We start from the raw sequence: 17,856 nt of genomic DNA, 5'->3' as shown, positions 1-17,856 counted from the left end.
GGAGACGTCTTCCTGCATCAATATTGGCCATCGTCGTTTATGCAGAAGCAGAAGGAGTTGACGCACGCGCAGAAGGAGGTCAACAATAAGGAGGAGAACGTGTTTACTGTTATGACATTTCATAGACAGATATTTAAGTATTATTATTATATTGAACTCCTGGCGATTCTTAAAAGTAAAGTGTAGTTATTATAGTCTACTGAATTATTGTTTGGGTTATCCCAAACTATGATCACTTTACTTAACGTAACATGTAATGGCAGAGAATCTAGATCATTTAGTGAAAACGTGTTTAAAGAAGTTTCCTCGGGAGGCACGTGGTAAGTTATATCTTTCATATCATACGAACTGACTTTCTCACTGGTCTTAACTTAGTCAAATCACTGTAAACGACCTGTGTCATGTTCAATCTATGTTAGAGCTTTATCTCAATGAAGAGGTGCCGTGCCTGGAGCAGCCTCCATCCCCTCTGGAGTTCTACCGTGAATGGATCGGTCCGAACAAACCCTGCATCATCAAGAATGCATTCAATCATTGGCCAGCATTGTCCAAGTGGAATCCCTCCTATCTCAGGTACAGTGTGGCAGGCACCTACCTGCACATACGTGGAGGTATCATATCTCAGGTACAGTGTGGCAGCCACCTAGCTGCACATACGTGGAGGTAGAAACTAGGAGGACGGGCTCCATGCCATGCATTACAATGAGCCCGTCCTCCGATTTCTACCTACTACTCCCGCCTCCCATGCTGCACACCTCAAGTGGATTGACAGACTGTTATAAATGTGTGTTCAGCCTACAGTTGTAGGCATATATATATATTTCTCCTGTTTGGTCCTCTCTTCATCACAATGTCTGTCCTTTATTTTCCCCCATGTCTTTTTTTTTCTCCACAGGGAGGCAGTGGGTTCAAAGGTCATCAGCGTTGCCGTGACTCCTAATGGCTATGCTGACGCTGTGTGCGGTGACCGCTTCGTCATGCCAGAGGAGCGCCAGATGACGTTCTCCTCTCTGCTGGACGTCGTGGAGGGGAAGGAGGAGAGCAGAGGAGGGGTGTTCTACGTACAGAAGCAGTGCTCCAACCTGACGGAGGAGCTTCCAGAGCTGACAGGGGATGTGGAGGCTCACGTACCCTGGATGAGTGAAGCCCTCGGTGGGTACCACTTCTTAAAGCATCTACAGCCTCAGAACGGAGAAAGAAGTCATACTTATTTATTTTTTCTTATTATTATTTTTTGGGACATAATTGGATGAACATGACACTGTTCTTCATTCATCCTCTCTGAAAGACTAGACTAAATGAATACAACTCATAATAGGTTTCAACTGTTCCTTTCCTTTTCTTTTCTTTACTTTACTTGTCTTTCCAGGGAAGTTACCTGATGCAGTGAATTTCTGGTTGGGAGAATCCAGTGCAGTCACATCAAGTAAGTCGTTTTCTAGTCCTATAGGAAGGTCTGGGACTTGTCTTGTTGTGATTCCACCCGCTATAAAAGAACCTACCTCTGAACCAACCTCAATGTTTTTTTTCCCCAGTGCACAAGGACCACTATGAGAACCTGTACTGTGTGATCTCTGGAGAGAAACACTTCCTCCTCCTCCCTCCGTCCGACCGACCCTTTATACCCTATGGTATGGATGAATCCCTACTTAAACCTTATATGAAACTGATGCCAATATGGGAATACTGATGTTAAAAATAAAAAATAAAAAACTGGTGCTGATTGTGATCCCTGTGTGGCTCTGTCGTCTCTCTTCCAAGAGCTCTACCAGCCTGCAACCTACAGACAGAAAGAGGACGGTGACTTCGAAGTGATCGATGAGACAGAATCAGAGAAGGTGGGCTGATGGATTCAGAAAGCAAACCAAAATGCATGCAATAAGGCACATCTCTCGCACAAGTTCTCCTCTTATTCAAAACGATTAAGCCTAAGCATGAACCTATATAACACATAATATTGTCAGTTGTGTCATGTTCTCATGGTCTTCCCTTCTTATACTCTCCCTCTCCTCCCCCCAGGTACCGTGGATCCCGTTGGACCCGTTAAACCCAGACCTGGAGCGCTACCCAGCCTACAGACTAGCACGGCCTCTCCACCTCACTGTGAAGGCTGGAGAGATGCTCTACCTACCCTCTCTCTGGTTCCACCACGTCCGCCAGTCTCACGGATGCATCGCAGGTACTGTGTGTGCGACTGTAACTACCAGAAATGCGGAGAAAGGTGCACTTGATTTCGCTTTCCCGGCTTGTTAGGTTGGCATAGATTGCACCATTGTGTGTTCTCTTGCCAGGCAAACCAAATAAAGTACACAAAACAAACGCTATTCCGACCCAAGTCTGCTGGGGCAGTCCTTAGAGGGAATCACAGGGGAGGCTGGTGGAGGTAGAAATTGGAGGATGGGCTCATTGTAATATATGGAATGGAATAGGGAATGGATTTAAACCAGTGGTCCTCAAACCTCTCCTCTGGGACCCCCAGCCGCTCCACATATTTGATCTGTTCCACCACCACCTGATTCAATCAAGCATAACTCACAATTGCTTGGTGCTTGATTAGTTGAATCAGGTGTGCTGGTGGTGGAACAGATCAAATATGTGGAGCGGCTGGGGGTCCCAGAGGAGAGGTTTGAGAACCACTGATTTAAACTATTAAATTCCTTATTGCATCAATGAGCCGGTCCTCAGATGTTGGCCTCCACCAGCCTCCCCTGATTAATATATTCATCGAGATGTGTTTTTGTCTCCTCAGTGAACTTCTGGTACGATATGGAGTATGACGTCAAGTACAACTACTTCCAGCTGGTGGAGTCCCTCTGTGGAGCTGTGGGGCCATTATGACAGGTCAGAGGTCAGGCAGATCTGAGGACAGTCATTGGCTCTTCCTCGCCAGGCAACAAGCTGAATACCATCTCATTACTCGTACAAAATCCTTACAAGTTCCTCACAGCTGTCATGCCTGTGATCTTGAAGTCATATGCTTTCTTACGCAGAATACTGCAGATAGTGATATTATTTAAGCAATACATCAATTACAGCAGTTCTACAAAATTCTCTCTCTTGCAGATTTATCTAACCCTATCTGATTATGGTCTTGAAACTCATCTTGTCTACCCAGAACATGTCTGTAATTAAAGTGACCTGAAACCCAAGCTGTGTGTAATAAATATGTTTATTGAGTCTCTGCCAGAGAATTTGAAGACATACAGTAAAAACACTAAAGGTAAAAACACTGAACTAAGGCTGGTGCAAAACAGAAAAAACGGGTCACCTCATTTCAGAAAAGGTGATTTTCCTATAAAAGCAAAAAGAAACTCCTGGTCCATCTGTAATTAAGACATAATTATCATATAAAAGGTGAGACTATAACTACTATAGCGTGAACTGGGGGAACCAACCACTCAGTCAGCGAGCTGAATGAATTCCTACAGTGAATAAGCCTAGGGTACCATACAACCATGCAATCCTACTGTGAAACAAGCCAGTAATACCGTAGCATCCCTCATGCATATATACTCATGCTAGCAGTAGAACGGTAGTGGTTACCTGTCCTACTGTCCTATGAAATACAATCCTTTTGTCTTTATAGGGTCTTCAGTCTGCTAGGTCCTGTGTTAAAAATCGCTGCTCGATCAGGACAGGGAGTAATTATATTGAATGAAGCAGAAAATGTAATGACTTTGTATGTAACAGCATTCATTCCATGTCAGTCTTCTGTCATGCTTTGTAGACTTTCTGCCGTCCATGCACCTTCATCTACTCATGAAACAACACTTTATCAGAACCATTCTCCACCAATTTCTTTACACTTTCTTTAATTACACTTTCTGATGAACTGCCTCAGGTGTTGCTTCTGGTGTCTGGAAACCTTCATGAAGATCCTCAACAGAAACGCTTACATCATGATTGCAATCTATGGAGAAAGCTTTTCTGTGTCAGACAGAAATGCGTACATGCTGTTGATGAGGAACATGTGGCGGTACTGGACAATGTGACAGATGTGCTGTTATCCTTTGGCAAACTTCTAGTGGTCGGAGCAGTTGGGGTGCTGGCTTTCTTCTTCTTCTTCTCTGGGAATATTGGCCTGCCCAGGGACACCGTCCAGGCAGAGATGCTGAACTACTACTGTGTGCCCAGGTGCCCATCCTTACGGTGGGGGTGGGATCTGACCTCGTCGCTCAGGGCTTCTTCAAGTGTGTACAGCATGTGTGACACCCACTTCCTCTGCTTCCTGGAGGACCTAGAGAGGTATGACGGGACATCTGCTTCCTGGAGGACTAGAGGTATGATGGGACATCCACTTCCTCTGCTTCCTGGAGGACTCGAGAGGTATGACGGGACATCCACTTCCTCTGCTTCCTGGAGGACTAGAGAGGTATGATGGGACATCCACTTCCTCTGCTTCCTGGAGGACTAGAGAGGTATGACGGGACTCCCCAGAAGCCTTATTACATGTCTAGGAATCTGATGAGAATCCTCCGCAAATCCAAACAGATCATTAGAGCAGGAAGAGTAACTCCTTCTCCAACCTTCCCACCACCCTTTCCCTTTATCCCCCCACCCTCTCTACCCAAGTTGTATTAAATAAAGCAGCATGAAGCATTCTAAAAAAACAAGAAAACATTTGTATTCATGGTCTCGGATTCCCAAGTATTATTGTTAAAATCCCTAATGCCCAGAATATCCAAAGACAATGAACTATAGCCAGGTGATTAAAAACCAGAAGGTGTCTCTTTAACACTATTACTGTATGATGGTGGGACCAACACTGACAAAACATTATGATTGATTGAGAGCATCGGGGTCATGACGATTAGCATTGAAAAACAGCATGTTATCATGTCTGCAGAAGAGAGAGGTGGGAATGTGGGCAGTTATGCAGATACACCAGGAGAGGGCAGTTTTGCGCTAATGTTCTTGCCACCATAGCTATAGCAGCAGAATATGGTTAGGTACCGTCCAGAAATAACCCCTAGTCCTCCTAGTAGATCTGATCTGAGACAATAGGATAAGGATTATAAGTACAGTAGCCCTAGCCCCATGTTGGGGGGAGGCTGGTGGAGGTAGACATCGAAGAACGGGCTCATTCTAATTCATGGAACAGAATGAGGAGTGGTATCAAACGTCTTCAATTCCTCATTCTGTTCCATGCATTACAATGAGCCCATCCACCAGACTCCCCTGGATGGGGTGGAGATGGCCTAGGGATGGTTTCTGGACAAGGCCTTAGTCTGTGAACCTTTGAATTAGAAACAAGAACCGGTAACAGCAGAGACCCTGAAGGTACAGTATCCTAAAGCTAAGCTATTACAAAGATATCATTTTGACCTAGTACAGTTAGAATGAAAGTGCTTGACATCATCATTGGGGAACCAAGGAGATAGTGCCAGAGACCAGGGTAGGAACAACACAGCCAATCAAAGCAGAGGAAATCTGAAGCAGTAGCAGAAATCATGACTCCTTCTGCCAGGTTTGCATCTGATGCAACAGCTAAGAGAATGCAACGCTTTTCTAAATATGGCAGGCATTTGGTTTTCATTATCCGAAGTAGAGCATTGGGGAAGGGTGACAACATTTGCCTATCTGTATGTGCTTTAGCCAACTCATATGACTATCACTGTCATGCCATACTTATATCCTCTATAGTTCTTCCAGTGGGAAGTTTGTGATAACTCCTAATCATCATCTTGTGCCAGATGGGGTGTCACCTCTCCACTAGTGTCATCAGAACAAGCTTCTCATCATTAATATCATGTGATTCTTACAGCAGTCGCTCAATTTCAGTAGTCACCTTTTGCCAGGATGCAATGCATCACGTTAAACATCCTGTTGTGGTCGATTACATTTCAAATCTAGAACCATGAATTTACCATGTATAGATGTTAGGTATACCATGTATAGATCAGGAGTGTCAGGAGTGGATTTTGAAATGAAAAGCTGGTTTTGAATTAAGGCACCAGTGTCCTTGAGACATGTGTATATCATTTCGCACACCTTGGGTATCAATTGGGAGTACAAAAATGTCCTGGGAACACAATATATAGGTTTCATATAAAATCATCCTGCAGAGTTGGGGCTGAGACGACCATGGAGACTCATTTTGAAGTATTTTCAAGTCTTGACACTAACCCTCTTGACACTAACCCTTGCTCTGGCACCAGCCATACTGACACCGACAGTAGTATCAAAACAAATTGTACAGTTCACCTGAGGGGTCAACACTCTGTAACATGGACCTCTCACAACACAATAAATACACACACACACTTCCTATGTACACCTTTAGGACCACTCAAACACACAATGTAGAAAATCACCCAGTGATACGAGATACGTCTGAATCTGATAATCTGGCTTTTAAGACTTGATAGGGTCTACAATCCCTTGTGTAATGTGTATTCAAAGTCTGTGAGCTGACCACTAAGTGTGGTCTGTTTCATGCCTGTGTGGGTACAGCCCTGGTTGGGACACGGACACACAGACAGTTCACGTTGTAATGATCAGGATAATTCTTCCGCACTGTGGTCACACAGTAACAACACCCTCCAATTGTGCTGCTTCTACCCAACAGATCAGCTCATTTCAATGCAGTCATCTCGTTTCCTTCATTTATATCGAGATGTCAGAAAAAGTGGAACCGCCAACTGCCTCCTTAGGAACGGCCTTCTCAAAACGAAGTAGCAGGGCACAATATTTGGCAATGGGGAGGTGGGGTGGGGGTGGTTGTGAGACTGCAAATGCCAAGTAGCACCCTCTAGGGAGGTAGGGTGGCAGATAGCGTAGTCTGTAGTGCAGTTCGCCCTGAGGATCCCCACCACCTGTGCTGCTAGTGTTATAGTAGGCCTCCAGGGGGCGCTAGGCTGTGTGCTGAACGCTGCTGCAGCACTCACAACCCCTCCTACATCAGTCTGGTAGGGAGAGGAAGAGGGACGACCAGCCGAGAGACGACAACTTAGTCTTTACAAAAAGAGCAACTTCTAAAAAAACATTACAGGCGTCCCTCCGTTAGGATTTTTTAATCTGTTGGTTAAAACCACATAAAAACAACACTTTAGTTAAATAACAGGTTAGGTCCACGGATTGGAGAATTGAGCAGATATCGTCCTTTGCGCAATGGCTTAAAATCCTGCATCTGCAAGGAAGGGAGATAGGAGAGGATTCAGTCTTGGGGAGGAAGAGGAAGATGAGGAAGAAGAGGAGGAGGAGGAGGAGGAGGAGGTCTAGGAGAGTTTGTTGTCCAGTCTCTTCTCCACGGCCTGCAGGAGGAGCTGTGAGTACTGTTCCAGCAGCGCCAGGGTCTTCTCCTCTCCTGAGCCTGAGGCTGGGGCCACCGCCCAGCTACCCAGCGGACACAGGGACCCTGGGGACCACCCAGGGGAGGAGGGCCGGCCCTCGGGGAGGCCGCTCAGCTCTGCCCGCATCGTCTTGAAGACCTCCGACAGGACCCTGGACATCTCTTGGTGCTCCTGGCTGGAGTCTGCTGACACACTGTTCACCTGGAAGGACACACAGTCACACATCCTATCTCTCAACACCACCACACATCCTATCTCTCAACACCACCACACATCCTATCTCTCAACACCACCACACAGTCACATATCCTATCTCTCAACACCACCAGTCACACATCCTCTCTCTCAACACCACCACACATCCTCTCTCTAAACACCACCAGACACACATCCTCTCTCTCAACACCACCAGTCACACATCCTATCTCTCAACACCATCAGAGAGAGACAGGAGTCTAAACTCAAATGACACAGAGAGGCGAATAGGGTGTCATTCAGGGGAGGCCGGTGGAGGTAGATATCGGAAGTACGGAATGGAATGAGGAATGGTTTCAAACACGTGTTACAATGAGCCCGTCTTCCGATTTGTATCTTCACTAGTCTCCCCTGGGTGTCATCTGAGATGCAGCCAGTGGTTTACACAACAGCGGTCAAGAAAAAAGCAATATTAAAGTGGAGGTAAACAGATGTGTGACGGTTGTTGACTCACCATCCTGTAGAAGTGGGAGGCTTTCCTGAAGGTGTTCTGCAGCTCGGAGGCCACCACCCTGCAGGACTCCATACTGAGGGAGATGTCTGGGGAGCCGAGAGAGTCACACAGTCAGGTCTATGCTGTATCTATTGCACCACGACTCCATTTTAGTGCCATGGTTTAGTAAGAAAGTAGTTAGAAAGAAACAGTGGAGGCTGGTGGCGGTAGACATCAGAGGACTCTCTCACTGTAAGGCATGGAATGGAATGATGCATTCCATGCATGGACAATTCCATTCATTACAATGAGCTCTGTCCTCTGATTACTACCTCCACCAGCCTCCCCCTGACAAGAATCTATCCATGGCATGTAAAATCAAGAGAGGGGTTATTTTATTGGTCGAGCCATAGTTGGTAAACACGGGAGAATGAAGACAAAACAACAGGACAGGACGCGAGATCACAGGAGGACAATTTGAATGGAATGAGAAAAGAGAGAGAAGGAAAGAGAGAAAAAGAGGTGAAGAGGTTGCAACATTTTTAGCAAAAACAGACGAGAGGCAAAGAGAGAGAGAGAGAGAGAGAGAGAGAGAGAGAGAGAGAGAGAGAGAGAGACAACAGAGCATGCCTCACCCGTCAGGAAGTAGGGGTTAATGGTTGAAGAGGGTGAAGAGTACATGGGGGTGGAGGTGGAGACAGAGGCGGCAGGCCACAGACCAGTGGTATAGAAGTGTTTAACGGGCAGGCCCAGACCTACACCCAGGCCCACACGCAGAGGAAGAGACGACAGGATGAAGGAAGAAGGAGAGCGCTGGAGCAAACCTGAGGGGTCCTGAGGTCCTGTGGCAGACAGCAGGTAGACAGGGCTTCCCTGCGGGGGCACCTCCTCCACCACAGGGCCCTCCTCTGTTTGTGGCAGAGTCTGATCCGTCAGTCTGTCTGCACGGGTCTCCTTGCGCAGCTCTGCCATGGGACCACTCGGCTCCGTCGCGGGACCATGCTGCTCCACCTCTGGGCTCTGAGCTGGGCTCTCCGCAGGAACAGAGGTGGAGGTGGAGGTGTACAGGGCAGTGACCAGCTGGATGTTGCTGTTGCTGCCCAGTGGAGGGGCCTGGCCCTGGCCCTGCAGGGGCGAGACGCTACCAGGAGGCCTGGAGGAGGGGAGGTTGTTGTCCTCCCTACCCGCCCGGGAGGTCTTTGAGCTGGGGGAGAAGCAGGCCAGCGAGGGCTTGTCTGGTAGGGGCTTGGAGATGTCCAGACTGATCTGAGGACGCGTGCTGCAAGTCAGCTTGGCATGCAGGCTTTTGGAGGCGGGGTTACCGGGAGGCATGCTGGTGAAGAGGGTAGGGACGACCGCCGCGTGGGGGGTGGCCACAGCTGAGGAGGAGGAGCTTGAAGGAGAGGAGGAGCCTGACGTCAATACCGCAGTGACATGGGGGGCGGTGGAAGAGACCACAGCGACTAGGGGAGCCGGTTTGCCCTGGGCCCCGTTCCTGGGGATGTTGGGGGAGTCCGAGGCCCGGCGGTGTTCCGGCGATCCGCGCCCGCCCTCCTCCTCGGGAACGTTGAGGCTGTCTCCCATGGAGACGGAGCGGGACATCTTGGCCATGGAGCTGGTAGTCGGGCTCATGTAGGAGCGGGACTTGAGGCCGCGTGGCATGGTGGCGGTGGTGGGCGTGGTCGGGGTAGAGGGGGCATCCCGGGAAAGGGGGGAGCTGGGGCTGGAGGGGAGGGGCACCATGGGGAGGGTACGGCGCGGCGTAGTCGGCAGGGTCACCGGGCGCTGCTGAGGCTGGGGGGTCACCTCCTTAGATGGGCGAGAGGCCGGCGGGGCCGTCGGCACTGACGCCTCAACTAGTGAAAGAGACACAAAATGAGTCTCATGAAATGAGTTTCATTTTCTAGGTTTCAATAAAAAAAACAAAAAAAACATGGTCATATAGTGCTTTACCGCATAGAGACACACACACAAATATTCTAAATATTCTATCTATGATATTTCAATCATCAGGTGAGGCTGGTGGAGGTTGAAATCAGACGATGGGCTCGTTGTAAATGCATGGAATGAAATGAGGGACGGTATAATCACACACGCGTTACAATGAGTCCTCTGATTTCTACCTCCACCAGCCTCCACTCGTTTCTATGCCTCTCACCCTCCGTAGGTAGGTTCTGGACTGACTGGCACTTGCGCATGCCTGCGGAGGTGATGTGTGAGGCTGCGGCCCTGGCGACAGGGCTGTTCGTCCTACGAGAGTCCACCCCGGGAGGCTTCTTCTTCAAGGGGGAGGAGCGCAGACTCGAGCCCTTCTCTGGAGGGTCCACCTCCAGCCTCCCAGGAACACTCTTGTCCTCCGAGACCCTCCTTGAGACCGGGGACTTGTCCCGGCCATGGTTCTGGGTCTGGGAGATGTGGGCCTTGTCCTGGCCATGGTTCTGGGTCTGGGAGATGTGGGCCTTGTCCTGGCCATGGTTCTGGGAGATGTGGGCCTTGTCCTGGCCATGGTTCTGGCTCTGGGGGAGGTGGGCCTTGTCCTGGCCATGGTTCTGGGTCTGGGAGATGTGGGGCTTGTCCTGGCCATGGGTCTGGGTTGGGAATTGGCTCTGCATCTGAACCAGTTTTTCAAGATAAAAAAAATATGTTCAATGAGAACATTTGATGTGCAGCAAAAAACAAACAAAAAAGTCAACGAATCCCACATGATAATCACATACCTGGGTTTGGGTTTGGGTCTGGGTCTGGGTCTGGGTCTTGGTCTTGGTCTGGGCCTGGGTCTGGGTCTGCTCCATGAGGGGTCGGACCTCTGAGACCAGGGGCCTGACCACCCCGCTGGGTGCCTTCACCTCACCCCCCCCAGTAATACTGCTGGAGCTGCTGCTCCTAGAGGAGAACGGGAAGGCTGTCCTGCTGGAGGAAACACAACTCTGTCAGGACAATGTAGACAAGAAGCAGGGGAGGCTGGTGGAAACTGGAGGACAGGGCTCATTGTAAGGCTTGGAACGGAATGAGGAATGGTATCAAACACATTTTCTACCTCCACCAGCCTCCCCTGATATCTTACTGAAAACAAAGTAGAGAGAAAGTGAGTGAGTGAGTGAGTGAGAGAGTGAGAGAGTGAGTGAGTGAGTGAGTGAGTGAGTGTGAGAGAGTGAGTGAGAGAGTGAGAGAGTGAGAGAGTGAGTGATCAGTTGACTGAAGTTGTCTATGACCAGCTGAAAGAGGAGGAGGACTTCACCTTGCAGGAGTGCCTTGAGACAGGAACTTGGATGACATGCTGGTCGGGCTCGCTAAATACGAAGGAAAAACACATTTAAAACTAGTGATGCTCCGATCTGATCGGCGCCGATCGGTATCGGCCGATATGGCCTTGATCGGTTTTGATCGGAGTTCTCAAAACGGCCGATCAAACACGACCGATCAGTTAACAAAATGGCGTCGCCAGTCTGGAAATATTACACAGTGTCGGAAAGAGACAACAAATATGCAGTTTGTAATGTCTGCGCAAAAGAAATTCCTCGCGGAGGAACGCACGCAAGGACTTTCAATACCACGAATATCATACGGCATTTGCTGCGTTCGTCGATTCGCTCCGAGAGCGCCGAAGCGCACACTGGGCTCGACGTCATAAAGGGACCGAGTGCTTTGATTGGACGAGAGGTGTTCCACGAGTGCTGGTCAGAGTTCCAGCGCGACTTCACGAGCGTAGTGTAGGTAGTGTTCAGCGACGTCATGTGACCCCGCGAGCAGGAAGTCACTAAGCTAGACTAAGGTCCATAGCAACAACAACTATTAGCGCGAGAGTTTTAGGTCTTTCTCTGTGCACCTTGCACAAGTGTAGATAGCGAGCGACTTTTCAGCATAGCAGGACATATTTGAGATGATAAGAGGAACAGGCTGAGTGCCAAAAACGCTGAGATGCTTGTATTTCTCAAGGCTAATCTGACAGTGATGCTGCTTAATCAGAAGTAAGGTTTGAGTCTGAAATCTCCTTAGGTGAAATGTTTTGTTTTATTGATTATTGCTGACTTGCTGTCTTATCTCCTCCTAAATATGACTTGAAACTGACTGACTTGAAACAGTATTTTATATTTGGCTATAGCCTGTTTATGTTGCAGTTTAGTTTGGGTATGTTTATTGTTCCTCAGGAAAGCTACAGTATAAGCTCCAAGTTCTCTAAGAGCCCCTAGTTCCTCTCATTCGAGTGGAATGTTGCACATTTGATGTGACAGTGTACATTTTATTTATTATGATTTTTATTTTCACATTTTATTTGTTTTTCCTGAAGTAAGCTACAGGTGGTTGTGAATTCAATAAAACAGATGGTTGTCAATTCATGATACTTTCTCATCTCCTAATTTCATTTGAATACTTAATATACAATGTCAATGGTGTTAAGAATAATTAAAAACATAAATAATGCTACACAATAAATAGAATGCTTCAATTGCCATTTTCGACGCTGTGATCGGTGATCGGTGATATCGGATCGGCAGATCACTGATTCCAGTGATCGGTGATCGGTGATCGGCACCAAAAACCCTGATCGGAGCATCTCTATTTAAAACACTTCAACATACAATTCTACCAGCCTGAATACTTAGTCAACATTCAGCAGACACTGTGTTGCTTTGCTGCAGGCCAACTTCCTGACTTGGCCGTGTTGTTTACCTGTGTCGTTGCGGTCGGCCAGGGTGCCAAAGTGCTGTTTGAGGAAGGATTCCTGGTCAGGGGTCTGGGGTACCACGGTCACGTTGGCCTCCCCCCCCCTCCCTCCGCGCCCCCCCTCCTCCTCCTCCTCCAGATCCTCCATATCCAGCTCTGAGGAGTTCCCGTCCACGCTGAGGGTCTCCGTGGGCTCAGAGTCTGGCAGAGACACACACACTGGGAGATGAGACAGGTACAGCAGTTCAGTATGTATGTATGCATATGTGTGTGTGTGTGCGTGTGTATGTCGCTGTGTGTATATTTTCTACCTGCGGTACGTGTATGTGTGAACGTCAAAGGGCTGTGTGTGTTTGTGTGTGTGTGTGTGCGTATATGTGTGTGAGTCTGTGTGTGTGTATGTGTGTGTGTGTGTGTGTGCGCTCTCTCACCCTCTCCAGGAGGCTGGTCTGGGCTGGACAGTCTGCTGCTGCTGTAGTCTACGGAGCAGGCGCTGTCCGGGCTGTGCTTGTCCGGACCCTGGTTCCCCCTCACACAGCTCAGAGCACGGGGCAGCTCAGTCACCTGGTACTCACTGGGGACACACCCAGGGCAGACATGGCAGGTAAACCAGTGAGTATGGGTAGAACACATGGCATGTTAACCAGTCAGTATGGGTAGAATACCAGATTAGATTAGACTCAGGTATAGAAAACACCGTTCACACAGTAAGGACGTTAGCCTTGGGGGAGGGGGGGGGGGGGGGGAGGGGGGCGGGGGGGAGAGATGCAGAGAAAGATAAGAGACGCACAGGAATAAAAACCCTTTACCTGCCAGCCAGGCTGATCCTGTCCTCACAGCCTTCAGGGTACAGGACTGGCCCCTCTGTGTCGGGGGTCCGGGGGGCCAGCATGATGTAGTGGGGTCTCTGGTGACCCCTCTGACCCCTCTCCTCCTCCGACTCATCCGCCTGCACAGAGCACAGAACACACACGACACACACATGACACACACATACGACACACCACACACACACACACACACACACACACACACACACACACACACACACACACACACACACACACACACACACACACACACAGAATTGTCTACTTCTTCATCACGATAATCATATTTTCCATCATCTGTGTATATTCCACATCCCAAAGCTACTCTTATTGTTTGACTGTTATTACTATGTGTTTGTTTATTGTATCGTATCGTTGTTACTCTAAAATTGCATTTGATCCCTATCCTTGCATTTCACTGCACCGCTGAGCGGCTCTGTGTTCAGAGTACACACTCACCCACGTGGTGAAGGCAGGCTGCAGGCTGACGGTACTGCCCAGCTCCTGGTCCCTGTAGAGGTCAGCGGGCAGGGTCTGGGTTTGGGCCTGGGTCTGGGTGGAGGTGGGCTCCATGGAGAAGGAGTCCAGCTCCCTCAGGTCCAGCATAGACTTGACCATCAGGTCCGTGCTGCCCATCCGTCTGGACCAGCGCCGCCGGGGGGTCCGGGAGCCCGAGGTGTCGGCCTGGGAAGAGCGTCTGTTCCCCGGGGAGACCTCCTGCGGGACGCGACAGGCAGACAGACGGTGTACAACAGACACTTCACTTCCTGTTACACTGTGTCTGGTCAGTAGACGGTGGTTAGAGCTAGGCTAGGCGATTCTAAATGTTGCGACGTATTGCAAAAGGGCCCCCGGGCCACGCCAAACTATCAGAAAACGGATAGAAACGGATACGTATGAAAACACTATCAAGAGTCGATCACTATCGATTCAATCCATGAAATTCGGGCGTGACTCTTGAAACTAACAAGCAATTGAACAATGCACAACCTTGTTTTGAGAGAGAGAGAGATCAAGAGAAAGATGGAGGGAGTGTGTTACAGACTTGTATGTTTTGTATTATGTCCTGTGTCTGTTTTTGTTTTGCTTCTGTCTGTCTCCCCCTAGGTGAAGTGGTGTGCATGTGGTTCCTCCCCTATTCGTTATTGGTTTCTGTCCATCATCGTTGTCTCGTCAGCCCTCACCTGTGTTCCATCAGCAATCATCCCCGGTCATCCAATCACAGAAGATCATATCTCCTACTTAATGTGTGTTTGTAATGTGTAGCGAGAGAGAGAAGTTTGGTGTTTTGTTTGAGAGATATTGAGTAGTGGTTTTTGTTTGACTAGTTGTATAATCTGTTACCAAGAAGTCTTTGTTTTTGTTCATAGCTGTGGTTTAGTGTATTGATGACCCCTGTTTTCTCTTTTCCTCGCCAAGGGAGAAGGGCTAGGTAAGATACCCTGGGGTATACACTCTGCATCACGTAGATAACCACTGTCTAGATACATTAGGTAAGAAGCGAGCGGGTGTCACGCCCCGTAATACTGTAGCAGGTAGTTAGGTTCCGGGTTAGTTAGTTTATGATATAGGTAGGTCAGAGGTGTAGGGAAGAATAGGGCTGTGTTTGTTATTTTGTGACACCATTCGCATGGTCCTTCTCCTACCCTTTGTTAATCCCCGGTAGTTTTTGTGGTAGTTCATTCTGTTCTTTGTTAATTGTTTAATGTTATATAAATGTCTATTGTAAACACTTGTAAATACTTTCACTAAGCAATAAATCCTTTTATTTAAAAGGTACCCTTTTCCGTTTAGTTGTCAATAAGTGCTTGCACCACACCCATGGTAGGTTTTTTACATCTACTAGCAGAGTGAATATAGGCAGGAGGTTGCACTCTCCCTCCCTAGTGGCGAACATCTCAGGAGGAGCGTAACAGAGTGCAAGGGAGGTATAGACTCCAGATTAACTGAGGTTGGGCTACAGGCCGATACTGACCTTTCTGTTCTCCCTGCTGTGACAGTTGACAGATTAACTGAGGTTAGGCTACAGGCCGATACTGACCTTTCTGTTCTCCCTGCTGTGACAGTTGACAGAGTTCTGCTTCTCATCTGAGGTATCTGTAAAACACCAAAGATTCAATTCCAGATAAAGGCTGTATAAATAGATTACATTCAATTACATTTCACTTCATTACTCCCATTGGAAAACATTGTGGAACCCCCCCCCCCCCTACCCACATTGTTACAAGTTTGCGTGTGTGAGTTACCGACCTGTGTCGTCCCCTGCGCTGCAACCAGACACCATATACGGAGAGATCATGTCTTCTTCATCCTCCTCTTCGATCCCCTCCTCCTCCTCCACCTCTTTGTCACTGTCGGAGGACATGGTGGCGATGGGGGGGGCGCTGTGCACCTCTCTCTTGGTGCTGAGGGGGACACAACGCACAGGCACTCTTAGGGACACCCGGTGACATTTCAATGGGACCCATTTTTTCTCAATTCCAGTAATGAAGCAGGAACAGTCCTGTTTGGACAGCCACACACGCCTGCACTTCTCACAAACCTTCAGTCACAATGCTATCAACCCGTTAGCGGGGTAGTGGTGGCCTGTCCTAGTGGCTAGTGAGTTGGACTGGTGATCAGAAGGTCATGAGTTCCAATCCCACCTGGGGAACACCACCACTAGTGTGCCCTTGAGTAAGGCACTTAGCCCTAAGTTACTCCAGGGAGACTGTCCGTGTAATCTCTAATCGTAAGTTGCTTTGGATAAAAGCGTCTGCTAAATGCTCCTCTACCTGAGTGTGGAGGGTTTGTGAGGCGGGGGGGTCTAGTACCTGAGGGTGGAGGGTTTGTGAGACGGGGGGGTCTAGTACCTGAGGGTGGAGGGTTTGTGAGGTGGGGTCTTCTGGGCCGGCTTGCTGCTCTGTTTGAGGTCGGAGAGACGCTGCCTCATGCTGATGGTGAGCTCTGGGTTCAGACGCCACACAAAGATACAGCTACACACACACACACACACGTCATTATTATTTTCAACCCAAACGTGAGATTATTAACACTTTGGGTATGACTACTTTTGACAGGCTCGTTCACACAGCATGAAGAGGTTAAGACAGTCACAAGCGCGCACACACACACACGCTCGCTCGCGCGCGCACACACACACACACACTGATTTACCTGTCTCCAGACGCAGTTATCAGGTGTTTGCAGTCGTTAGTAAACTTCATTCCAGTCACAATCTCTGTAAACAGGAACAGAGGAGGGAGTATGATCAGATAAACCTTCCACACAATCACACACAGGCTGACATGTACAAGCATCTATTGTTTTCCTAGCAGGCCTATCCTTACCAGAGTGACCAAACATGGTGGCCACACACTCCCCAGAGTAGAAGTCAAAGATGCTGATGTTCTTGTCAGAGCAGCTGGTGGCCACATAGAGGCCTGAGGGGTCAGTCTGGACCTGAGGACAGAGGGGGAGGACAGGGGTCAACATAGAGGCCTGAGGGGTCAGTCTGACCCTGGGGACAGAGGGGGAGGACAGGGGTCAACATAGAGGCCTGAGGGGTCAGTCTGGACCTGAAGACAGAGGGGGAGGACAGGGGTCAACATAGAGGCCTGAGGGGTCAGTCTGACCCTGGGGACAGAGGGGGAGGACAGGGGTCAACATAGAGGCCTGAGGGGTCAGTCTGACCCTGGGGACAGAGGGGGAGGACAGGGGTCAACATAGAGGCCTGAGGGGTCAGTCTGGACCTGGGGACAGAGGGGGAGAACAGGGGTCAACATAGAGGCCGGAGGGGTCAGTCTGACCCTGGGGACAGAGGGGGAGGACAGGGGTCAACAGCTACTGACTGGCTGGAAACATGGACTACTAAGGTACTTGGGATGAGACTGCACTTGTTTTCCACAGGTGCGTTCGTTAAGGGTATAAACATGTTCAGGAAAGGATCAAGCTGGACACCACTCATAGGGCTTTCACACCGGCAAAGAACCGTGCCGGTTCGCGTTCGCGAACCAAGTCTGGAACCGGCCGGCGCGTTCAGACCGAAGCTCAATTGGTTCGGAACCTGAAAAGTTGGTTCGCAGCGGGCACCAAAAAATAGTGGTTCTCAAGCGCAAACCAAAACGTAGAACAGTCACGTCGTCAGTGGGTGTGTCCTATTCTAGGCTGCAGAGACCAGCAAGGAGGAAGTAGACAAAATGTAATCTAATCTAAATCTAATCATTAGTGATCAAAAACAATATCAAAAGTGTCATTATTCTCTCTATCTTCCTCACATGCTCAGCAAACACACACACGCACACGCGCGCGGACATGCGCGAACGCGAATTTCGTAAGCCATTTCTATTCCAGTAATGGAGCAGCTGATTAGTAAAAGAACGCATATAGAAAGTGTATTTTG

At 48.9% G+C, this 17,856-nt stretch overlaps 2 protein-coding genes across 2 annotated transcripts in view; one reads left to right on the top strand and one right to left on the bottom strand.

The window, feature by feature from the left end:
• Positions 1-166: 166 nt before the first annotated feature.
• On the top strand, positions 167-3,106 carry jmjd7 (jumonji domain containing 7). Its single transcript, XM_080549665.1, has 8 exons — positions 167-320; positions 420-573; positions 896-1,152; positions 1,370-1,426; positions 1,536-1,631; positions 1,762-1,838; positions 2,020-2,179; positions 2,750-3,106. Exons 1-8 carry the CDS (start codon positions 257-259, stop codon positions 2,836-2,838), a joined length of 954 nt encoding a protein of 317 aa, XP_080405791.1. The 5' UTR covers positions 167-256; the 3' UTR covers positions 2,839-3,106.
• A 3,577-nt stretch (positions 3,107-6,683) lies between these two features.
• The window catches only part of mapkbp1 (mitogen-activated protein kinase binding protein 1), a 56,420-nt gene continuing 45,247 nt past the window's right edge, over positions 6,684-17,856 (bottom strand). Inside the window, exons 18-32 of the mRNA XM_080523534.1 lie at positions 16,805-16,916; positions 16,632-16,695; positions 16,328-16,450; positions 15,726-15,880; positions 15,517-15,572; positions 13,935-14,192; positions 13,455-13,594; positions 13,077-13,219; positions 12,652-12,846; positions 11,219-11,270; positions 10,752-10,887; positions 10,139-10,592; positions 8,805-9,836; positions 8,002-8,087; positions 6,684-7,493 (exon numbers count right to left, since the gene is read on the bottom strand). Coding sequence (XP_080379660.1) covers positions 7,218-7,493; positions 8,002-8,087; positions 8,805-9,836; positions 10,139-10,592; positions 10,752-10,887; positions 11,219-11,270; positions 12,652-12,846; positions 13,077-13,219; positions 13,455-13,594; positions 13,935-14,192; positions 15,517-15,572; positions 15,726-15,880; positions 16,328-16,450; positions 16,632-16,695; positions 16,805-16,916 — 3,282 coding nt within the window. The 3' untranslated portion in view covers positions 6,684-7,217. The remainder of the gene's footprint in view (positions 7,494-8,001; positions 8,088-8,804; positions 9,837-10,138; positions 10,593-10,751; positions 10,888-11,218; positions 11,271-12,651; positions 12,847-13,076; positions 13,220-13,454; positions 13,595-13,934; positions 14,193-15,516; positions 15,573-15,725; positions 15,881-16,327; positions 16,451-16,631; positions 16,696-16,804; positions 16,917-17,856) is intronic.

Source organism: Nansenia antarctica (assembly GCF_963989245.1).
Source record: "Nansenia antarctica genome assembly, chromosome: 1".
Lineage (NCBI taxonomy): Eukaryota > Metazoa > Chordata > Actinopteri > Argentiniformes > Microstomatidae > Nansenia > Nansenia antarctica.
The sequence above is the reverse complement of the archived record's forward strand: the minus strand, read 5'-3'. Positions and strand labels throughout refer to the sequence as shown.

Excerpts from the sequence above, each read along its gene's own strand:
- jmjd7 (XM_080549665.1), top strand. The coding sequence starts at position 257 with ATGGCAGAGAATCTAGATCATTTAGTGAAAACGTGTTTAAAGAAGTTT. Across the intron at positions 574-895 it reads TGGAATCCCTCCTATCTCAG|GGAGGCAGTGGGTTCAAAGG; the intron begins GTACAGTGTGGC and ends TTTTCTCCACAG. Across the intron at positions 1,839-2,019 it reads ATGAGACAGAATCAGAGAAG|GTACCGTGGATCCCGTTGGA; the intron begins GTGGGCTGATGG and ends TCCTCCCCCCAG.